The sequence below is a fragment of the Balaenoptera acutorostrata genome, chromosome 11 (genome assembly GCF_949987535.1).
Source record: "Balaenoptera acutorostrata chromosome 11, mBalAcu1.1, whole genome shotgun sequence".
NCBI classification, from domain to species: Eukaryota; Metazoa; Chordata; class Mammalia; order Artiodactyla; family Balaenopteridae; genus Balaenoptera; species Balaenoptera acutorostrata.
Window position 1 is genome coordinate 25428881 of NC_080074.1, and position 25245 is coordinate 25454125.

Here is a 25245-nt window from a genome sequence, read left to right on the forward strand (position 1 = left end):
TTAAAGTGTTTGGTGGAAAAAACCTATAAGCATGATTGAAATTTTATTTCAGTGCTCTGTTAATCTTTTGTACAATAACTTCGTGTTTTATACAAATTAGAAATTTGTGTCTTTAGTGAAAAAACTTAATTTTTGTTATTCCTCATCAAGTATAGCTAGCTTAAGTGTCTTAGAAAGTGCTAAATATTTATCGTGATTTAATTATTGAGGAAAAGCTATTAGAAAATTTGCTTACAGGCCACTCAGTGAGTTTACCTCAGTTACAGAAGGTTTAATTTAAAACTATAGTCACTGCAGAAAATGTTATAAAGAAATAAAGTTCTCTTTGTTGAGAAGTCATATTATTCTACTTGATATTTTGGAAAGATTGACAACAGCAGGGCTTAGTGGAAAAGTACTAGTCTGTCATTTCAGTCTTAGATTTAAATTCAAACTTTAAAATGCTTAATTTGTTCTGCATGTAAATTCTGCTTCTTTACCTAAAGAAAAGTCATAGGCATTTTTAAAGCAATCTTCAGCTTTTTCTTCAACTTTTCCTGCAATTATTAATAAGAAATTGTTCTAAGAATGTTTCAGAGACATAAGCAGAGAATTGCCACTCAAATAAGTCCTTTAATCAAGAGAAATTTGGATTATAAGGTAAATTTGTGTACAAAAATTTTTTATTGGAAGTGCCAAAGGGCCACAAAATGACAGCATTTTTTCCGGTAAATACTCATAGTAGAGTATCTAGTTTGTGAGTTTTCATAGCTGTTGTCTTAACAACAACAACAACAATAATAAAAAAAAGTGTTTCCGATTCCTAGGGCAAAACTCAGTTGGCATTCCAGGATGGTTATCTGTATTCTCTAAGTAAATAGAATATGGGCATTCCTCAGAGATACTGCAGATTTGTTTCCAGACCCCTGCAGTAAAGTGAGCCACACGAATTTTTTTTCCCAGTGCATATAAAACTTATGTTTACACTATACTGTAGTCTTAAGTGTGCAATAGCATTATGTCTAAAAAACCAGTGTGTACACCTAAATTAAAAAATACTTTATTGTTAAAAAATGCTAACCATCATCTGAGCCTTCAGTGACTCATGATCTTTTGGTGGAGGATGGCTGTTGACTGATCATTGTGGTGGTTGCTGAAGGTTGGGGTGACTGTGGCAGTTTTTTAAGATAACAGCTGCTGCATCAATTGATTCTTCCTTTCATGACTGATTTCTCTATAGAATACAATGCTGTTTGATAGCATTTTACCCACAGTAGAACTTCTTTCAAAATTGGACTCAGTCCTCTCAGACCCTTCTGCTGTTTTATCAACTAGGTTTGTATAATATTCTGAATCATTCGTTGTCATTTCAACAGTCCTCACAGCATCTTCACCAGGAGTAAATGTTAGCTCAAGAAACCACTTTCTTTGCTCATCTGTAAGAAGCAACTCCTCATCTGTTAAAGTTTTATCATGAGATTGTAGCAATTCAGTCATATCTTCAGGTCCCACTTTAATCCTAGTTCTTTTGCTGTTTCTACCAAATCTGCAGTTTCTTCCTCCACTGAAGTCTTAGACCCCTCAAAGTCATCCATGAGGATTGGAATCAACTTCTGCCAAACATCCTGTTAATGTCTTCCCGTGAATCATGAACGTTTTTTAATGACATCTAAAATGGTGAATCCTTTCCTGAAGGTTTTCAATTTATTTTGTCTAGATCCATCAGAGGAATCACTATGTATAGCAACTATAGCCTTATGAAATGCATTTCTAAAATAACAAGACATGAAAATCAAAATTACTCCTTGATCCGTGGGCTACAGAGTGGATGTTGTGTTAGCAGTCATGAAAACAACACTAATGTCATTGTACATCTCCATTAGAGCTCTTGGGTGACGAGGTGCATTGTCAGTGAGCAGTAATATTTTGAAAGGATTCTTTTTTTCTGAGCAGTAGTTCTCAGAAGTAGGCTTAAAATATTCGGTAAACCATGTTGTAAACAGATGTGCTGTCATCCAGGCTTTGTTGTTCCTTTTACAGAGCACATGCAGAGTAGATTTAGCATCATTCTTAAGGGCCCTAGGATGTTTGGAATGGTAAATAAACATTGACTTCAGCTTGAAGTCACCAGCTGCGTTAGCCCCTAACAAGAGAGTCACCCTTTCCTTGGAAGCTTTGAAGCCAAGCATTGATATTTCCTCCTATGAAAGTCCTAGATGGTATCTTCTTCCAGTAGAATGCTCTTTTGTCTACATTGAAAATCTGCTGTGTAGTGTAGCCACCTTCATTAATTATCTTAGATCTTCTAGATAACCTGCTGCAGCTTCTACATCAACACTTGCTGCTTCACCTTGCACTTTTATGTTATGGAGATAGCATCTTTTCTTAAACCTAGTGAACCAACGACCTCTGCTAGCTTCAGACTTTTCTTCAGCTTCCTCATCTCTCTCGGCTTCATAGAATTGAAGAGAGTTAGGGCCTTGCTGTGGTGTAGGCTTTGGCTTAAGGGAATGTTGTGGCTGGCTTGATCTTCCATCCAGCGCACTAAAACTTTCTCCATATCAGAAGTAAGGCTATTTTGCTTTCTTATTCGGGTGTTCACTGGAGTAGCACTTTTAATTTCCTTCAAGAATATTTCCTCTGCATTCACAATTTGGCTAACTGTGTGGCAGAAGAGGCCTAGCTTTTGGCTTGTCTTGGCTTTCAACATGCTTTCCTCACTAAACTTAGTCATTTCTAGCTTTTGATTTAAAGTGAGGGATGTGCGACCCTTCTCACTTGCACACTTGGAGGCCATTGTATGGTTATTGATTGGCCTAATTTCAGTATTGTGTTTCAGGGAATAGGGAGGCCTGAGGAGAGGGAGAGAGATGGGGGAACCGCTGGTGGGTGGAGCAGTCAGAACACATATAACATTTACGAAGTTTACTGTCTTAGATGGGCGAGGTTTGTGGTGCTCCAAAACAGTTAACAATAGTAACATCAAAGATCACTGATCACAGATCAGCACAACAAATATAATAGTAATGAAAAAGTTTGAAATATTTTGAGAATTACCAAAATGTTACAGACACGAAGTCAGCGAATGCTGTTGGAAAAATGGAACCTGTAGACTTGCAGGGTTGCTGCAAACCTTCCATTAGTGTAAAAAACACATTATCTGTTGTGCAGTAAAACAAAGTACAATAAAGATGCACTTTGTTTTACTGCATGCTTATGTATGCTTGTAGTTACATTTTCAGGATTAAAAAAAAAAAAACATGAAAAAATTTCTTAATTGTACAGCAGGCAATCCCAGATCAAATTTTAGGTGATAAATTAAGCTAACACGTTACATGTTTCTTTTAAGCACTTGTAGTTGGAAACTGATTTTTGAACATTTTCAGCTCTGTGGGTGTGTGTGTGTGTGTATATATATATATATATATATAAATATATATGGGGGAGGGAGGAAGAGAAAGAGGCAGGGTTTATATTGTCATTCTGAGTATCATTTATTGCCCCTTTACCTTTTAAAATTTGATCTAGCTATGGCAAAAATCTGGAGATCTTTTTGACAACTAGAAAGGCATAAAAGTTGTTTTTAAAATAAATTTATTTATTTATTTATTTTTGGCTGTGTTGGGTCTTCGTTTCTGTGCGAGGGCTTTCTCTAGTTGTGGCAAGCGGGGGCCACTCTTCATCTTGGTGGTGTGCGGGCCTCTCACTATCGCGGCCTCTGTTGTTGCGGAGCACAGGCTCCAGACGCGCAGGGTCAGTAGTTGTGGCTCACGGGCTTAGTTGCTCCGCGGCATGTGGGATCTTCCCAGACCAGGGCTCGAACCCGTGTCCCCTGCACTGGCAGGCAGATTCTCAACCACTGCGCCACCAGGGAAGCCCTAAAAGTTGTTTTGTATTATACATGCACACAGATATATTCAAATGGGTATATATATGGAATATATATGTATTATATATATGTGGTAAGTGCTGTGAGTAAAAAAAATAACAACTAAGGATAAAGGAATAGAGAGGGTCAGGGTCAGGAAAGAGCCCTTTGCAGGGTAAAGCTTATGTTGAAATTTGAGCATTTATAATTGTTCTCTAGGTAGCTAAGTCTTTAAAATATTAAAACCAAACAATTGTGGAGTTTTTATTTAGGGTTTATTTTAAATTACAGTACATTTACTTCTAAGGTAAAAATAGCTTTTTCAGTGGCATGAATTAAATATAAAACAATATTTAAGCACTCACTATAAATTACTGTTAATATATCTTAATCTTCATGAAAACGACAGTGTAAAGATCCTAACAATCCCAAATAAAAGTTTTTGCTAAAATAGAAAAAATATTTTACCCCAACTGTTTTTTTAAAACATTATTTATTTATTTGGTTGTGCTGGGTCTTAGTTGCAGCATGCGGGATCTTTAGTTGCAGCTTGCGATCTCTTAGTTGTGTCATGTGGGATCTAGTTCACTGACCAGGAATTGAACCCAGGTCTCCTTGTGTTGGGAGTGTGGAGTCTTAGCCACTGGACTACCAGGGAAGTCCTTTAACCCTACTCTCGAGGGTTTTGGTTTTAGGAAATCAGTAATTTAGCACTGCTTTATTAATATACAGTACATATTAGTTAACCTTTAAGCTAATGTAAATAGTAATATTTACTCACAAAAGGTGTTTTATTGTAGCATTGCATGTGTTTTTGTCCTCAACCTAATGGGCAAAAAAGTTGATATGCATAATTCTTCTTAAAGATAATTAGAAATGTCAAGGAATCTTTAATTTGGGAGTGTTTTTTCTTTAATAATGATCTAGGCATTGTTGATGAAATTCCTTAACATCTGTGTTTACTGATCATTGTGACTTAATTAAAAGGTTACAGTTATAGCATGGAAGATAAAAAATAGGACCTTTTTGAGGATGCGATGTGTTTTATTATGAAGTTTTTCTTTTTTATAAATTTATTTTTGGCTGCATTGGGTCTTCATTGCTGCGCGTGGGCTTTCTCTAGTTGCGGTGAGTGGGGGCTACTCTTCATTGCGGTGCGCGGGCTTCTCATTGCGGTGGCTTCTCTTGTTGCGGGTCATGGGCTCTAGGCACCCGGGCTTCAGTAGTTGTGGCACGCGGGCTCAGTAGTTGTGGCTCATGGGCTTTAGAGCGCAGGCTCGTTAGCTGTGGCGCACGGGCTTAGTTGCTCTGCGGCACGTGGGATCTTCCCGGACCAGGGCTTGAACCCGTGTCCCCTGCATTGGCAGGCGGATTCTTAACCACTGCACCTCTTATTAATGAATTAGAAATGTCTTTCTTATTCCTGACAGAGTAGAAAATACATATAGTTAGTTACTTTATAGACTAGAATTTTCTTCACTCTTGATGGAAATGCATAGTGTTCTGAGTTATAAACACATAGAATTTCTCCTAATATATTGTTCAAAAGCATTGTATGAAGAAAAAGTTAAGGCTTATGTGATTTCCCTTCCCCCCCTTTTCTGTACCCACTTAAAACCATCAAGATTTACTTGGCGCTCTATAGTGGCATTGCCCAATAGAAATATAATGTGAGCACCATACTGAATTTTAAAGTATTTTGCAGGTATATTTAATTAGTAGAGTTAGTTTTAGAAATATTGATAAATTTTACTTAACCAAATATGTCTAGAATTTTTAAAAATCATGTTATGCATGTAACAATAGACTTTTTACGTTCTTTTAAAATACTAAGTCTTTAAAATCCAGTGCATATTTTTTATTTACAGTACAAGGCAGTTTGGAGTGACCACTCTTCACATACATGGTCAGAATGGGATGTTACCATGTTATGTGAATTAATTCTGTAATAACGTCTGTTATAGTTTGTTATTTTATCCTTATTTGTCATCTAAAATAAGAGGCAGGTACATGGTCAGCAAACTTTCAAAAATGGTGTGCAAGATTCTGAAGTGGTGATGTTTGTATAGTTACGTAGACATTCGTGACCACTTGACTATGTTTGAGAAAATTGGAGTCACAAAGTTGGTAACTGTGAGCTACTAGCGCTTAGGGATTTTTGTTTGGGCACACAGATTTCTTGAAGGAGTGTGTGTTGAGGGTTCCTAAGATACTCTCATGCTTGATAATTTGCTAAAAGGGCACAGAAATCAGAGAAAAGCTGTTAAACTCATGATTATGTTTTATTACAGTGAAAAGATACAGATTAAAATCAGCAAAGGGGAAAGGGTATATAGGGTGGAGTCCAAGAGAAACCAGGTGCGAGTTTCCAGTTATCCTCTCCTAATGGAGTTGCATGACAGTGCTCCGTTCCTCCAGTTGTCCTGTATGACAGCATGGCAAAGTGGTGCCAACCAGGGAAGCTTACCTGAATCTTGGTGTCCAGAGTTTTTTTTAGGGGTCAATTACATAGGCATGGAAGTACCTACGTGACTGTCTTTAGTTACTTAGTCTCCAGTTTCCCTTATTCCTCCTCCCCACTGAGGTCGAGCTGATATGGTGTGGCCCAAAGCCCCAGGCATACAAAGATAGGGATTTACCATAATTCACATTGTTAATATAAATTATCTGGTGTGGCCCAACATTTTAGGTATACAAAGAAATTTATCAGGCAGGATATTGCAAGGGGTCAGAGGTTATCTCCTAGGAGCTTGTCTTAGGTGATTCCTTTCTTTGGAATGTGCAGAGTTTAACCCCCCAAGCTTGCAGAGTTACCCCTTTTACTGCACAGGATGATTCTGGAGCTTTACAAAGGAGGGTGTCTCTAGTATAAATTCTTAGAGAAACAAAAGGGTAGATGAAGATTGGTGATAGCTCAATTCACCTTAAATATCTAATATGTTTTAAGCAAATGGCATGGATTATTGACTGTCAGGATAGAGCTATATAAAGGCTGACTTTGAGAAGTAAAGAATCTTGCATTTAGGACATCCATATAGTTACAGGTTTCTTAGTTGGAATCAACTCTTAAAGTTTACTGACTGCCTCCTATAAATTCACCTTGTTTGCTAAAGTATATATTATCTCCTTTAATCCACATCTGAACGTCCATTTCTGCCTGTGATGGGAGGAACTTGTATCAGACTAAGGCTCCCTATCAGACTAGGGAAAAATACAGTTTGAAGGCATCGTAGAGCTTCTTCTGAGTCAGTCAAGACTTCAGGAGTAAAGATTCAGAAGAGAAGAGAAATAGACGTATCCTGTGCTGGGTTTCCTCTTGAGATATTTTCTAACTCTTAAGCTCTTTTGGATAATAGGATAAAAGTTGAGCAGTGTATGAGAGGTGAGCAAAAAGCAACTGAGGGAGTTGAGTGGAGCTTTCAATAGTTTTGTTGTTGTTTTAGTCCTAGGTTTGCAGTTTGAATCTTTTGAAAGGCCACACCATAGGAGTGGGAACAAACAGAAGTAGGCCAGACTTCACAATATCTGAAACTCAGTCTCAAGCCAGCTCTGTTCCTGATTGGACTGAGGTGATCTCTTACTCTGACTGCTTGTTAGAAAAAAATTAAATCCTTTCTGGAAAAAGATAATAACATCATCCAGAGCTTCTCCTTTTTTTCTTACATATTTTCATACAGTCATTCACGTACAATGTGTAGTATTCAGTAAAAAAATTACTATGCATTCAACAGGACCAACAGAGAAAAACCAGGAGTAGAAACAGGTTATGCAGGTTATTCATAGGTTGTGTAATTCTGGAGTTATAGACAAGAACTTTAAAATACTATAACCTAGTCATGAAAATAGATGGCAAGGTGAAGAATTTCAGTAGAGAACTTGAATCTATAGAAAGGGATCAAATAGGAATTCTAGGATTGAAAATACAGTAACTAAAATTTAGAACCCAGTAGATTGGTTTAACTGCAGTTTAGACACAGCTGAAAAGAGGTCAGCTGGAAGGTTAGTTAGTAGAAAATATTCAGCAACATTGATTTGTCTTTAAGTATGTAAAACAGAGTTGGTAAAACATAATATTATCACTTATAAATTTATATTCAGTACCCTACCCCGAGCCTTTGAGCAAACAAAAATTATTCATTATAAATATCTTATGTAGAGTTCACTTGTTCAGCACACTCAGCTACTTGGAATAGAGCCCTAGGATGAGAAAATAAGCAAAATACTTACAGATTCAAAATAGATATCCAGAGCTGGATGGTAAAACAGGTATTTTAGCATAGGGGAGTTAGAAGAAGCTCTTAGTTGAGGTAATGGTTGCAATACGCTTGGTAATCTGGTAAACTAGCTCACCACAATTAAGACTGTAAATTAGAAAAGAAGTTACAGGTAAATAATTGAGGAATTGGTTTTGGCAGCAAATACCTTGTCTGATCATATCCAAGACTCCACTATGAATTATACCATTAGTGTATGTACTACTAGGAAAAAAGAAAGCTGTCAATTATAATTGACATCCCATTACAGTAAGTCCCCTACATACAAACCTTCAGTTGCGAACTTTCAAAGATGCGAATGTGTTCCATCAACATCAGGCGTGAGTGAAACTGCAGCTTGCCCTCCATCTCCTATTGCAGATGATCCTTCAGCTCTGCCAGTTCCCACCACCTCTCCCTCCTCCAGTCAGTAACTCTTCTTGCCTGTTCACTCGATGCCAGCCCCTTTGTGCCAACTGTTGTACTGTACTACTGTACTTTTCAAGGTACTGTACTGTAAGATTAAAAATGTTTTCTTTATTTTTTGTTTGTTTTTATGTACTATTTGTGTGAAAAGTATTATAAACCTATTACAGTACAGTACTATATAGCTGCGTGTGTTAGTTGAGTACCTAGGCTAATAACTTTGTTGGACTTAGGAACAAATTGGACTTACGAACACGCTCTTGGAATGGAACTCATTCGTATGTAGGGGACTTAACTGTAATTGTGATACATCCTGATTTCAGAGATGTTAAAATGTGGGGGAAAAGGTAAATGGTAATCTTAGCTTTAAATCTCAGTTCTATCAATAATTGTTTGTTTGCCTTCTGTCAGGGAACTTCTTTGAGCCTGTTTGCTTATTTGTGAAAATGGGATAGTATAGTATGCTCTTTAGAATTAGGAAGACTAAATGAATTCAGAGACATGAAAGTGTCTAGTATGGAGTAGGCATTTGAAACCTGTTAATTTGACTTTCATTTTTTCCTTCTAAAATTTGTCATTGTTATAATAATAGGAGGAGACTCCTGACAGCTGACCAGGGTGGGGGAAGAACAAACCCCCAATATATTGGCTAAATAAGAAGTTAAAAAAGAAAATTTCTGTTGGAGCTGTTTAATAAATTGTCAAGCATCATTCTTTATTCTCTCCCTACCCCACCTCTTTCACCTGTCTTATCCCCTCAGTTATATCTAAAGATATCACTGACTGGTTCCAATATGATGATTGATATTTATAATAATGGAACCTACACATCAAAATAATGATATATTTTCACTAAATTGGTTTTTACAAAGCTCATTTTAGGAAGATTTGTAATCCTTCTAAGTTTAGTTGTGATGCTTAAAATCTCAGTCTTTAGTTTTGTAGAATTCTTGCTCTTCTGATGATGCTATATGAATATGGCATTAATTCAAGTGAGTGGATCTTTTTAAGGAAGGGTTGGATTTTGTGATGTTTGATGGACGTGAGAATTCCTCATTTTATTCTTATTTTGAAGATTCCCAGTAAATCGAGAACAACATTTTTCTGGAGCTGTAAGATATTCATAGCTTTAATCTTATGTTCATTCTGTTCTCTTCTTTCAGGATTTTTCAAGTCACATTCAGTTGATAGGATGAAAAAATTTAAGAGAAGGCTATCCCTCACGCTTCGAGGAAGCCAGACTATTGATGAATCGTTGTCTGAATTGGCTGAACAAATGACTATTGAAGAAAACAGCAGCAAAGATAATGGTAAATATTTAGGGGGTAGGGAAGGGGAGGAGAGAATTGAATTACATGATAAATCGAATGTGAATTTACTTTCCTGATTAGTCCCCAGTAGGTTCCTTCTGTTTATTTCTCTGCCTCCTTCCCTAGTTCAATAACTTTTGCTTGCTTACTGGAATGTTCCATTCTTACTCGAACAGTGTTACTATAGCTGGTCTCTAACCCTGATGAATTCTCTATCCTGTTTATCTTTCCATTTTTCTTTAGTTCTTAAATAAGAATACTTTGTATAATATCCTAGTTGTTAAGTAGCTATTTTTAAATTAACATTTAAATATTTTTGTTATTCTTATAACCAAAGTTAGTACAGCTTAAAAGTGCATAGTAAGTTTGTGAAATTCCTGGGAATTCCCTGGTGGTCCAGTGGTTAAGACACTGTGCTTTCACTGCCGAGGACCTGGGTTCGATCACTGGTCAGGGAATTAAGGTCCCACAAGCCATGCGGCGTGGCCAAAAAAAAAAAAAAGTTTGTGAAATTCCTGTTTGAAATCTCATCATAGTTTTAGAACATTATATATGCATATATTGACTATCCACATAGACGACAAGGTTTATCATATGAGTGAATCATACTATTTTCTTATTTTATATTGACCAAAGAATCTATCCATAGTATTGAGAGCACTTATAGTAGATAGGCATATAATGTTTCACAAGTTTGACAGTTCTTTTTACAGTGTAAAGTAGTTAGTACACAGATATGGATATGAAATAAAAAGTTTGTTAAATTGAATGGATTAAAATGCAAAATCCTGATGAAATCTATAGAACAAGTCTACATATTCAAAACTGAAATAGCCCTAGAGATGTCATAGTAATAACCAGGAAGGAGCTTACAGGAATGGCTGCCAGTGTGTCATAATGTGCAGATTCTCTTCCTTGCCTCTGCCTGAAGTTCTTCTGTTAGAGGTTTATGGCAGTTGGTGAAAACATGAATACCCTCACCCCCTCTGGATGAAATGTAACTGTCCTTGTGAGAGAGGGAAAGGTATAATGGAAAGTGCTCTGGACTTTAAATTAAAAGTCATGGATTGGGACTTCCCTGGTGGTGCAGTGGTTAAGAATCCGCCTGCCAATGCAGGGGACATGGATTCGAGCCCTGGTCTGGGAAGATCCCACATGCCGTGGAGCAACTATGCCCATGTGCCACAACTACTGAGCCTGCGTGCCACAACTACTGAAGCCCACGTGCCTAGAGCCTATGTTCCACAGCAAGAGAAGCCACCGTAATGAGAAGCCCGCATACCGCAATGAAGAGCAGACCCTACTCACCGCAACTAGAGAAAGCCCGTGTGCAGCAACGAAGACCCGACGCAGCCAAAAATAAAATAAATAAGTAAATGTATTTTTTAAAAAAGTCATGGATTGGAATTTGGGACACACTTACACACTTATTAGTTACATGACTCTGGGTAAGTAATTTATCCTACCCAAGCTTCAGTTTATCTCTTCCTCAGAAGGGTCATTATTTTACTCAAGGTTATCTGGCTCATAATATAGGAGGGGAAACATAGATGAGTTTGGTAGAAAATTTAAAATAATACTTTGGATATAATTTACTTTAGGAGGGAAATATTTTACATTTGGATCAAATCTCAAAGCTGATATTATAACGTCTTACTTTTATTCCTCTTGCCAGGAGAAAAATCCTTAATTCTCTCTCAGATCCCCTTTGATTTCTTGTTATTAATTAAACCCTGTATATTCATTCTTATGATCCACAAGTCTTGCTAGCTATTTGCCAGTGATATTCAGGAGCAAAGTAAGCACAGAATACATCTTGATGGATGCTTTCTGGGAACACATTCTGGATGGGAATTTGACTGCAAGACAAACCTCTTTAAAAAAAAAAAAAAAAGAAAGAGCGTGAGTCAAAGAAAATGTACATACTTTTTGGAGAGCTAATTAATATTTTAGATTCATAGCATATTTCCTGGAATATTTTAGTATTAATTGTCTTAAAACATGCTTAATTTATAATGAATGGTGAAACATTGAAAATATTTTTTTCAAGTAGAACATACTTTAAAATTTACTTTTATTCTAATAGTAACATTAACAATTAGTAAAGAAGAGAAAATAGAAACTACTGAGTTTCCTCTTTAAGGTTTTCGAATTACTTGAAATAATACTTGCAGATGTCATAATAGACATTGATTCCTCTTGGGTTGCAGAGAGTGCTGGTAGCATAGGCTGTCTCTGAGTTATATCTGCTATTACTTATTTCCTATGTATAACAACAGCACATGGGACAGCTTTCACAAAGATTCTTTACCTTTTTGGTTATCTTTCAGTACCTGATAGCTGGTTCCAACATTTTCTTTCTTTATGGAGTTTATCTTAAAGGTAAAAAGCTCCTAAGATTGGTAACAAACACAGTCTGTGTCTGAATATGGTTTAGTGAATGAGAAGAGGTAGACTATACTTTTTAAAAGATCTTCTCACATACGCTATAACCAGTTTGTAAAGCAAGTGATATTTGTCTAACAACTATATAGTGGCAATGCTGGCTTGAGGAGGAAGAATATAGTTATAACTTTCTTAAGTAAACTAAACCAATTTTTGATCTCCTGTCTTTTGTTCAGTCACTTGTATGAGCAGAATCCTCTTACTCTTGCATTATATATAGGCAGGTGTCTATCATGCATATTCTAGGACAAATCAAATGAGAAAGTACACATAAATGGGGATAATACTATAAAAATCTTGGAAAAATTATAAAGCATATGATACAGTTGGTGTATCAAAATGTACATACACTGTCACTCATACATGTTCTACCTCCAGATCCAAAGAGAATTTGAGCTATTATCTCTATTTTGATAATTATGAGTCATACTGTGAAGGCTTTAACTCAGTTATAAATGTATAATGTAATTATAGTTCGCATTAGAGTACCTTTCTAGATAAGCTAGTGTGTTTACAGATTGATCGGTGGATTGAACCCAGGGAAAGAGGAATCTTGAATTTATATTTAGTGTGTTAAAATTACGTTGAAAGTTTGCAAACTTGGTTGATTTAAGCATACTGGCCTTAATACAGCTTTTCCTAATTATAAAATGAAATTTTTGCACTAAAATTTACAAACTGAAGTATAAGAAACATTTTTTTCTAAAGTACTTTCAAGGAAAGAGAATTCTGAGCACATCAGATTTTTTTTTTAGTAATTGAGAAGGCACTGAATATTTCATTTAAAAAAAAAATGTCAAACATTAATTCATCTCAGTTCCTCAGAAGTTAAAAATAGAATTACCATATAACCCAGTAGTTCCATTCCTAGGAATATATCCAAATAATTGAAACAAGTATTCAAACAGAATCTTGTACATGAATGTTTATATTTATAGCAGCACTATTTACAGTAGCCAAAAGGTGGAAACAACTCAAATGTCCATCAACAGATGAATGTATAAACAAAATGTGACATATTCTGGGAATGGAATATTATTCAACCATTAAATGGAATGAAGTGCTGATACATGCTACAATATGGATGAATCTTGAAAACTGAAAGAAGCTAGATCCCAAAGGTCACATATTCTATGATTCCGTTTATATGAAATATCCAGAATAGGTAAATCCAGAGACAAAAAGCAGCTAAGTGGTTGCCAGGGACTCAGGAGACGGGGGAATGCAGAGTGATGCGTAGTAGATACAGGGTCTCCTTTGGTAGTGATGAAAATATTTTGGAACTAAATAGAAGTGATGGTTGTACAACATTGTACATCTACCAAATAAAATGATTAATTTTATGTTAGTGAATTTCATCTCAGTAAAAACAGTTCATCTGAAAAATACCTTTTTCTCATAGATTCTTGATTTGCTTGCTAAAAGTCTTATTATGATTTTAGACATACAGAAAGTTATATTTCATGATTTTGTCTTTAAGTAGTTAGCCTTACTCTGTAATGAGAAGTGTATTGAAATTATTGATTTGATGAGGAGGACAGGTGACAATTTAATTATGATGAAGAGAATAGATCACAATTATATTTATAGAAAGGCAAAAGTAGTGTTTTATTATACGTAAACTATTTGAGGCTTCCAAATGCAGCAATAACAAGAACAAAAAAAAACCCCAAAAGGCAAAGATTGAAATGGTCCAGTTTTCCAGATATTCAGTGTCTTGTCCTTACTCTTCAGTCTGTGCACTGGGACAGTTTATCGTGTTGTTCAGAATTAACAAGACTAGTTTTATGGATATTGTGAGACCTTGTCTTATTTCCAGGTTTCTCCCTTTCTCCTGGTAATCTGATACATCGGGGTCCTCAACCCCCCCCCCCCCCCCCCCCGGGCCGCACAGCAGGAGGTGAGCGGCGGGCAAGTGAGCAAAGCTTCATCTGCTGCTCCCCATCGCTCCCCATGGCTCGCATTACCGCTTGAACCATCCCCCACCCCCACCCCACCCGACCCCTGTCTGTGGAAAAATTGTCTTCCACGGAACCGGTCTCTGGTGCCAAGAAGGTTGGGGACCGCTACACTACATGGTAGCAGTGAAAGTTTTTGACAATAGTGGATGACAGGGCATTCTAAGTAGTGCTAACTCCTCCAAATAGCACAAGGTCTGTGAGAGGATGAGGCTGAAAGTACAGACTTCATTGGATGTATGTAGGGTCTGGAATAGGATCGGGTTAATAAGAGAGCTTACAAGAGCAGGATTAGGAACCAGGGAGTGAGTTAAGGCTACGAGGTGTTGGCTAAGAAATTCGTTCTCCTGATCATAGTAGTTCACATAATCAGAATATCCAAATAAATAAGATGTCAAATAAATTTCTTAGTGGAATCTAATGATTGCCATGTTATGATATTAAAAAATCATTGGAAATCCTTACTTGGAACTAATTACTTTATAGAATAGGAAAGATCTAGTTGCAGGTTTTCATATAGATTTCCATTACTTTTTAAAATATATTGTGGTAAAATATATATAACCTGTAATTTACTATTTTAACCATTTTGAAGCATACAGTTTTAGTGTTATTACATACATTCACATTGTTGTGCAGCCACCACCACTAACCATATCTAGAAATTTTTCATCAGCCCAGACTGAAACACTGTACGCATTAAACAGTAATTCCAGACTTCCCTGGTGGCGCAGTGGTTGAGAATCCACCTGCCAATGCAGGGGGACACAGGCTCGAGCTCTCGTCCGGGAAGATCCCACATGCTGCAGAGCAACTAAGCCCATGTGCCACAACTACTGAGCCTGCGTGCCACAACTACTGAGCCTGCATTCTAGAGCCTGTGAGCCACAACTACTGAAGCCTGTGTGCCTAGAGCCCGTGCTCTGCAACAAGAGAAGCCACCACCATGAGAAGCCCTTGCACCGCAACCAAGAGTAGCCCCTGCTCGCCACACCTAGAGAAAGCCTGCGCGCAGCAACGAAGACCCAATGCAGCCAAAAATTAATTAATTAATTAATTAATTAAAAAAAAAAGAAAACAGATCAATAGTCTGTAATAACCTATATGGGAAAAGAATCTGAAAAACAATGGATACATGTATATGTTTAATTGAATCACTGTGCTGTACACCTAAAACTAACACAACATTGTAAATCAACTATACTCCAATATAAAATAAAAATTTAAAAAAAACAAAACAGTAATTCCCCATTCTCCTCTCCCCTCAGGACCTGGTAACCACTATTCTCCTTTGTCTATTTGTCCTCTTGTATCTGACTTATTTCATTTAGTATAATGCCTTAAAGGTTTCCACTTCTTTTTAAAATACAGAGTATTATTATCTTACTGAACCATCCAGTTAATTGCTGTCATAATCTTGAAATGTGTGAATATTTGACCTCATCTAGTCCTATGACTTCAGCTACTATGTAATGCTGACTACACCGAAATTTGTCTCTCTAGTCAGGATTTTTTTCTGGATCTTTAGATTCATATCGAAATGCTTACTTGGCTTCTCCACATAGATGTCTAATAAGAACCTTAAATTTAATACATATGACCAAATCACTGATCTTGATTTCCTTCCCCCGCCAAATCAGCTTCTACTCCAACTTCCCTCACTTAACCTAAACCACTTAAAGCTAGAAATCCAGGAATTATCCTTGATTATTTTCTCTTTTACTCTTTCTTCCCTCCTCTACCGTTGTAGTTTCCTATATATTTACTACATAAATAACTTTCAAAAACTCACTGTTAATGATAATCATTTGCATACTTGATACATGATTCCAATTGTCCTTTCACATATTGTATTTCATATATTTTTAACAGTCGCTCTATTGGAGATTTAAAATTTTTCTTTGGATAAATATTTTTAATGTAGGTTATCACTAAAAGCTGTGGTGGGGTGCGGAGAGTATGTATGAAAGTAATTTTGCAGCCATGTCTGCTGGCCTTCTGGTTCTGCCTTTGTGTAGTATATCCTAAATCTGCCTGCTTCTCTTCATCCTAGTCCAGGCCACCATTATTTGTTGCTTCGAGTACTATACCATAGTCTCCTCCTCCTGTTTCCCTTCTGTTGTTTTCCTATCATATGTTCTCCAGCAGCAACCAGAGTGATGTTTAAAACTTTTTAAATTTTTTAATAATTAATAGATTCAGAGGAAGTTGCAAAGGTAGTACAGAGAGGTTACTTGTAACTTCTCTCAGTACCCCCCCCCCCCACCTTTTGGTTACACATTCTGTGACTATAGAACATTGTCAAACACAGGAAATTATCATTGGAATAAAACGTGAATATAGTTCTATGTCATTTTATCACGTGTGGATTCATGTAACCACCAGTCAGGATAAAGAGCTACTCAGTTGCCACAAAGAGAACCCCTCGCATGCTACCCCTTTATAAGTCGTCCCTGCCTCCTTACCTCCCACTATCCCTGACCCCTCAGAGTGATATTTTTAAAACATGAATCAGATCATATTACCTCCTGTTTCAGAGCTACCATAACTGCTTCCAATCTCAGAGTGAAATTTAGACTTCTGTGGTGACATATAAATCTGCTTCTCTCTCTGATCTTACTTAATAACACTGTTCCCCCCACAATTATTACTATAGCTACATTTGCTTTCTTTCTGTTTCTCTGATGCAGTGGTTCTCAAAGTGTGACCCCTGGATGAGTAACATCAGCATCACCTGGGAATTTGTTAGAGATGCAAATTTTTGGATTCCATGCCTGACTTACTGAATCAGGAGGTCTGGGGGTGGGACCCAGAAATCTTGTGTTTTAACAAGTCTTTGAAGGTGATGCTGAAACATGCTAAAGTTTGAGGACCATTGCTCTAATAAGTCAAACTCTTTGCCACATGCTGACTTCTGCAGTAGCTTTTCCCTTTGTCTGGAATATCTTCTAACCCACCACTCACCCATCTTCCTATGACTGGCTCTTTCTTGCATTTATACTTCTTTTGCAAATACCTCTACAGAGAGAACTTTTTTCAATATTCCAGTGTAAAATAACCACTCATTTATTTTCTACTACATCTCTCTATTTTAATCTTTTGCACATTACCTGTCATTATCTGATATTTTTCTTATTTATTAGTTATCTTTTTTCCCCTTCAATAGATTTTATAGTTTCAAAGAGTAGTACCTTGTTTGTTTTGTTTACCTCTTCATGCCCAGGGCCTGGAAGAGTGCTTGTCAAATGGTAAACACACAATAAATATCCCCTGAATAATTGAATTTATTTATGATCTCTGTTTTTTGTTTTGTTTTGTTTTTTTGCAATATTCCCCAGCACTTTAAAGCTATGTTTCCCAGGATAACTTCAGAGAGCAACTAAAACAAATGTCTCTAGGCAGAATATTTATATATTATGATTCCAGATATGAAATATTATAACCTAGAAAGAGAAGATGTTTCTTATAGTTCTAGCCTGTATCCCTGAGTGTTTGTAACTAGTTTATATGTTTATGATAGATACCCTCTCCCCATTCATTATTAAATCATTGTTTGTTTTGCTAGGCTTAGGTTAAGATCCCCAAATCTTTGATCAGCTAGCTACTGCCAGGGAATGTATAGGCATGGGACATGGACTGATGTTCTGCATTACTAGTTATGCATTTCCCCTACCTCCAGTCTGGTGTTCTACCCAGAGTAGATGACCTAGGCCTTGTGTGATCCTTGAGGGCCCTTTTGCCCCATCCTCCATCTCTCTCCTCCTTTTAGGCAGCCATTATTAGTCGAGGCGCAAGCCCAGTGGCCTTCTTGGCTCATTTTTCATAAGCCCGTGCCGTGGTCTTTCTTGTTCTGTGGATCTGAACCACCCGGTCCTGCCAGTTGTTCTCTGTGTCTGATAAACCTTTACATGTAGAGGAATCTCCTCATCAGGAAATAATCCTTACTCCTGATTATTAGCTACAAAAGAAGAGCCAGCTGCATGTTAGAGGAGAAGATACTCAGAGAAGCCCACTTCCTTTTAAAATTCCTGACTACTACCAGTAAAAACGTAATTCTAATACAAAGACTGATTGTGTGTCACAGAAGACTTCATGTCCTTAACAGTTATCAAAGCTCGTCTTTGGAGGTGGAAAGGCGTCATGAGATTCCCTATAAACATAAAACAGGATTTCCCCCATTTAGAATTAAATAATTTTTAAGTATTTTTGTAATGTTTCCGCGTGGTTATAGGCCTATGTTTTTTTAAAAAACTCTTTATAGTAAAAAATTCCAAATTTGGGGTAATAAATTTCAGAACTTCTATATTGATCTGTACTTAAGTACTTCTGTTTTATTTACTAACTTGACATACTTTTTTGAATGTCTAGCAAGTAGGGATATAAGTTACTTCAGGCCAGGACCATGTCTTTTATATTCTATAGCATGCCTAATCATAAAACCTATATGAGGCAGTCAGTAAACGTAGAATTATGGAAACAGTCTTGAGATGTATTAAAATAAACAGATCAAAAATCTTTGGGCTATATTAGTAATTTTGTGATTGCTAACCAATTTCGACTATATTAAAAATCGGTAATTAAGTTACTAGATCAATTCCAAATAGTGAAGAATTTTCTGTATTTTATCATAGAAATTATTTTAATTCTAGTACTTTATATACATAGCCAAAGAAATGAGGTTAAATGTAACGATCTCTATCATAATCTTTTGTTTTGTTTTCTCTCTTGCTTTCTCAATCCTTCTCATGTGATCCTGGATGGAATGATTTTTGGATACTGTGAACCACAGAGCCTATCGTGAAGAATGGCAGACCTCCAACCTCTCACAGTATGCATTCCTTCCTCCACCAGTACACAGGGTCCTTCAAGAAGCCTCCATTGCGGAGACCACATAGCGTTATTGGAGGAAGCCTTGGCTCCTTCATGGCAATGCCCAGAAATGGAAGCAGATTAGGTAATTTGTTTTTTAAAAAATTTTCTGACTGTAGCTTATGTCCATAGCTAGGTTTTAGTTGTATGCAAGTCAGCCAGCCTTTATTATCTAGTTTTTTTTGTAAGGTAAAAATCAAGTTGAGAATAAGAGAGAGAGCAGAAAGATGGAAGGGTCTAGAGAGGCAGTAGTGCTGACGCTACAGAGGAGTAGTATTTGAAAATCTGTCCACCAGCAAGAAAACAAAGCCCTTAAGAGGTGGATGCAGGATTTCAAGATGAATAGCAGTTTGAGATGGTGCTTAATTTAGGGTCATACGTAGTAACTCCAGATTATCACCATTTGATAGCTTACTGTAATAATTAGTATATATGATGATTACCTGAGTTGTTATTCTTACACCACTGTGTCATTTTAAATATCTAGGAAAAATATGTATCTGCAAGTTTCTGTTTATTTCTCTGGTCTTTTTTGATGGTTTCTTATTTATTTATCATGTTTTTTAAAAATAATTTTAAGTATAATTATTTTATAGTCTTATGGCATAATTATATTTACTGAAGTTCCTGAGGGTTTTATTCTGCTGCTTGCTTTATCTGCTTACTCTAGCCATAGTAGATTATTTTCTCATGTGTTTTGTTAATTCTCGGAGGATGAGCTTATTATCTACAGGGGGGTTTTGTCTGTGGCTTACAGTGGTTCATGAGAGATGATGGTTAAAATTTTCAGAAATTTTGCAAGCTGATTGTTAAACATAGCCATTATTAAAATTTAAATTATATACACTTACAATTAAGTAAACTAAATTAAAAACAAAGGTAATGAATACTCAAAAGTCATTATTTCCTAATTATTTTGCTACACTTTACTGTTGTCTGTGCTTTGGGGGTTATTTATTTCTATTATATCTGGATAGTCAAAATACTGTGTCATGGTGTGCCCATTTCCCAACTGCATGTTCAGTGATGCCATGTGGGTAGCTTGAGGTTGGCCATGAACGGAGTATTTACCCCACAGAAATTGGAAAACACTTCAAATCAGGGCTTAATTTATTGTTCTCTTGATTGTCTAGACTAGGGGTTGGCAAATTTTTTCTGTAAAGGGCCAGGCAGTAAAAATTTTTGAGGTTTTGTGGGCCATATATGGTCTGTTGCATAATCTTCTTTTTAAAATAATTCTTTAAAGATGCCAAAACCATTTTTAGCTCAGGGCCATACAAAAAACAGGTCACATATGCTGATCCTTGGTCTAAACTTAAGAAAGTGATGTTGAAAATGTTAGTAATGCAGGTTAAATTTAAAAGTGTGTTGTCTGTTTGTAGCTGTTACATTGTGAATTACACAAAAATTGAGCCATTTGAGAAGTAAATATTCTTCAGTTACTCAAAAACTATTACCTGATTAAGAAAAGAAGTTGCTCATACCAGTGACAAATGAGTAAAGTCTTGACATAAGCCTCCGTCATTTCACTTTTGTCTTGTTGACGGAAATGAAAATACCAACTGGTATTCATGTCGGAACTATACTTGCTCGGTAATGACATGAGCTGTTTCTTGGTTGAGTCAGATGCTACTCAAGTATTTATTCATGGTCTGAGATTAATATGCTCCTTTGTAGTCCTCATGCAGAAGAGCAGATTTCTTTTTAAAGTCTGCCTTTTATTGAAGATGTAGCTCTTTGAGAGTCTCGTGCCTTTCTAAAGGAGCTCTCATTTGTAAGTGGGACACCCGAGGCTTCATCTTTTATCTCAGTGTGGCTGCTAAATCCAAGCACATTCTTACCAAGATAAGAAGCCCATCCCAAGAAAGTGACAGTCAGTTTTTGCGTAACAACTTTGGACTTTCAGTTCTCTCTTTGTCTTTGCTTCCTAGGTATTAAACATATATTCATGCAAACTTAGCTATACATTTTAAAGTATATTTTTATTCAACATTTCCTTGAGGAAGGAAGATTTTTAAATTTTGCTGGAAGTGGAAGGCATGGTTAAATTAATTATCTTTAACATTTTAAAAGTGTGGCAGAAAAGAATGGTTGGCTTCAGATGTATTAAATACCATTGGATTAGGAATCAGTCACCCAATAAATACATTGACTTTCACTGCCATGTTAATATTTTGTTCAGATGGGATAAAATTTCTCCAGAAATCTCTGTGTCATTGAAGTATATTCTTAAATTACATATTGGCTTATTAAAAACCATTATTACTATTTGCAGCTGCTTATCAGTGTGAATAAGAATTTTCTCAATAATGTGTTACCAAGACAAAATACAGAAATGTATGAATTCTAAGACTGATTTGATGAGACCCTGGAGTTCAATTTTTTTGTTAATTTAAACAGTTCTTACATTTGTATAAGTAAATGTTAACTAAAAGCTCAAATTTATAATTATGAAATACTATATTTATTTTACACGTTGATATATCATATAACATTTCATTTGAAAGAAAAAGTCCAGTTGTTTAGTCCATTCTTTGATTCTTTTTAGTTAATATTTAATTCAGTAGAATATTTGTTGAGCCACCTACTAAGTATCATGAACTTTGTTCGGTTCTAGGAATAGAAAAGTGAATAAGCCAAATTCTTCCCCCAAGGATCTCATAACTTGGTATAAAATAACGTGAACCAAAAAAATGCTCTTCGGTGCAGTAGGTGTGCCAGGTGTGGGTACAGTAGTCATCTGTGTCTGAGAGTAGAAAAGACTTCACTGAGTGCTGATGACATATGTGCATAGTTTTGAAGAATGGGTTCACCGAATTGATAAAATGAAGAAAGGCAGCTCTTACAGATAAGAAAAAAAAAAAAGCTTGTTAAAGCACTGCAGTGTGAAACAACATGATGCTTTCAGGAGAGTGAATAATTCTGTGGAGAGAACTGGTGGTAAGAGATGTGTTTGAGATCTAGCATTTGTTTCTGGTGGGCTGCTCTAGATGAATTAGAGGATGATTGACCAATGCAAATTTATGAGCAGATACACAAGTATACAAGTTTGTTTTTAATATTCCCAAATAGAATTAATCTCCCTCCCCTCTACTCCCATTTATCTTTTATCCCTATTTAAAAAATATCATAATCCACCTTGTACTGTAGGTGAAATATGTTTTGGCCCCCAGTAGATTTTGTGGTACTTGTTTTGTAGTTATGATACAAAGTAGATACTCAGTGAATACTTTTTGAATTGTTGTTTTTTAACACAGGGGGGTGGGAAGCTGCATTAGTAGCTGTAAAACAGTTTTTAAAAAGAATATTCAAAGAACCAGTTCATTTGGCTATAGACCCAATAGCCCATTATTTCATGGAAAGAATACTAAACTAAATAAAAGACCAGGTTTCTATTTTAGCTCTGCCTTTAAGCTCTGTGACCTTTGAAAGTCATTTAACCTTTCAAGGTCTCAGTTTCCAGATCTGGAAAATAAAGAGAATTGACTAAGATAATCCTCAAGTGTTATTTTTGGTCTCTAATTTTAATATTCAACTCTTGGTAATAACTTGAGTGTTAGTTTTTTAAAATAACTTTTCATAATCTGAGAGCATAAAAGGATTTATACTACTGTTTTAGGACATTTGTTCTAAGTGTGCAGTTTTTATTAACTGCACACCTATGGTACCCAGCATGTAAAAGACTTCTTATGCTATGATTTTTATGTGTTGGCTGTCTACATCTTACCTGTGGTGATAATAAATTAAGTGATATAGTAGAATTTAATACATCTCTTCTAAGATAAATAATGTTTCATTTTCTGATACAGATATTGTTCATGAAAATCTAAAAATGGGATCAGATGGTGAGAGTGACCAAGCTTCTGGGACATCATCTGATGAAGTCCAGTCACCTACGGGTGTTTGTCTTAGAAATCGTATACATAGACGGATCTCAATGGAGGTACCATTTAAAAAAATACAAATATGCCTGTGTTTGTGTGTATAAATATATATGTATAAATATGCATATATATATGTGTGTGTATATATATACGTATATATATATATATATATATATATATATATATATATATATATGTCAAACAGAATAAATGCCTATTTGAAAATGTTGATGAGGGCAGTGACACCTGTAAGAAAGTTGTTTCTTTGCATTAGCAAAAACTAGTCTGTGAATATTATTTTTTTCTAATTATCTACTATACCAAGGCAAGTATACATTAATTATACTTAAACGTTCTGCAAAATACTATGTAGGGTCTCTGTAAGGGATATGTGGATTTTCAAAAGTTTCAGAAATCCAGGATGATACATTAGGAAAGTCTTCTTTGTAGAAAATATTTTAATTATATTTTTGAGATTCATCGAGATACTACAAATTTTATAAATATTTTATTTCAGATTTCAAAAGGTATACATAAAATAAGCGCCAGATATTTTTCCCTTGCTTTATATTATAAATATGGATATCACTTCCTTTATGGTTTATTATACCTACTGATCTCTGTAGCACATATAAGTTATTTCTCCATGTAAAAGGATGAAGAGCTCATTTCCTTTTCTTTGTCAATGTTATGTATAACCTTGAGGAGAGAAGTTGATTATGAATGTTGTTATTTCCATATATATTGTAGATTAAAATAATTTTCTCCAAAAAATTGAACATGTTTTAAAATAAGAATATTGTTATTTTTTGAGTGCTGTTGAGTTAATGATGATTAGGGTATTTATCCTATTGGTTGACTGTATTTTCAATGATCAAAGATTGCTTCTGAATCAGTTACAGAAAACAATACCAGTTTCTAAATGGTAAAAATAGCATTTTCAACTACTGAAATCAACTTGATATCTCTTCATATCACTGTATAAATTATATCACAATAGTAATAAAAGGGCTTCGCTGGTGGCGCAGTGGTTCAGAATCTGCCTGCCAGTGCAGGGGACACGGGTTCGAGCCCTGGTCCGGGAAGATCCACATGCCACGGAGCAACTAAGCCCGTGCGCCACAACTACTGAGCCCGCGTACCACAACTACTGAAGCCTGTGTGCCTAGAGCCTGTGCTCCACAACAAGAGAAGCCACGGCAATGAGAAGCCCGTGCACCGCAATGAAGAGTAGCCCCCGCTCGCCACAACTAGAGAAAGCCTGGGCGCAGCAACAGACCCAACGCAGCCAAAAATAAATAAATAAAATAAATAAATTTATTTAAAAAAATAGTAATAAAAATAATATTTCTTATTTTTCTTCACCATATATGTGATTTTCTTTATCATATGTTTAAAAATTTTATTTAATATTAGGATCTATATCTGGACTTTCTCATTCTTCCATTGAGCTATATATTTTTTTTCCCCCAAAGAGACACATTCTTGGTTATGTTTTTTTTATTGTATAATTTAGTATCTGGAAAGACTTCTTTCTTAACACCCACGCACCCCCACATATATACTTTCACTTATTTGAGAATGTTTCTGGATATTTTCTATTTATTCTTCTAGATAAATTGTAAACATTTTGTTTCGTTCCAAGAATAATCTGACTGTGATTTGTTTAGGGTTATGTAAAACATAAAACTAATATGGGAGGATTATCATCATTTTATTTCTCTTATCATTTGAGAACATGATATAAATCTATACTTAAGCCATATATCTCAATAAATATGTATACAATTCCTATACATCTCAATTTTGTTTCATGGTTTGGTTACTATTTTGAACAGTTGGGATTTATTTTTAAAGGATTTATGTTTCTTGGTGTGATAATATAGGCAAGATCTCTTTTTATGTTTCTCCCAGTTCACATAGTACAGTGAAATAGAAATGCCTTTTACTTACTTCTTTCCATTGGCATAGCAATAATAAAATATTTCAACTGTCTCACTGTGTTGCATGCAAAATCATACAATATCCACTTGGTTATTTAAACCAATCGCATTTTGTGGTAGACTTTGCCTATTCTTACTATGGTATAATAATGTCAAAATTATTTCCTTGTTGAATTTATCAGTGAAGGGACTCAGAAATAACTGGGTTGTAGAATACCATTTCTGTTAAACTATATTGTATACTTTTGCTTACAGTAAATAAATACATTGGCATTCAGTATATTATATATAATCAATGTGGGTAACTTTA

At 35.7% G+C, this 25245-nt stretch overlaps 1 protein-coding gene across 4 annotated transcripts in view; it reads left to right on the top strand.

Annotated features, from left to right (window-relative positions):
* CDK17 (cyclin dependent kinase 17) overlaps nt 1–25245 on the top strand; it is a 119172-nt gene that overhangs the window by 57854 nt on the left and 36073 nt on the right. For 3 of the 4 annotated variants that reach the window (XM_007165854.2, XM_057556381.1, XM_057556383.1), the window contains exons 2-4: nt 9690–9836; nt 19029–19193; nt 22918–23051. In XM_007165854.2, coding sequence (XP_007165916.1) covers nt 9719–9836; nt 19029–19193; nt 22918–23051 — 417 coding nt within the window. In that variant the 5' untranslated portion in view covers nt 9690–9718. Of the gene's footprint in view, nt 1–8481; nt 8607–9689; nt 9837–19028; nt 19194–22917; nt 23052–25245 lie in introns of all 4 variants that reach the window. The other variant, XM_057556382.1, reaches the window with a different exon arrangement.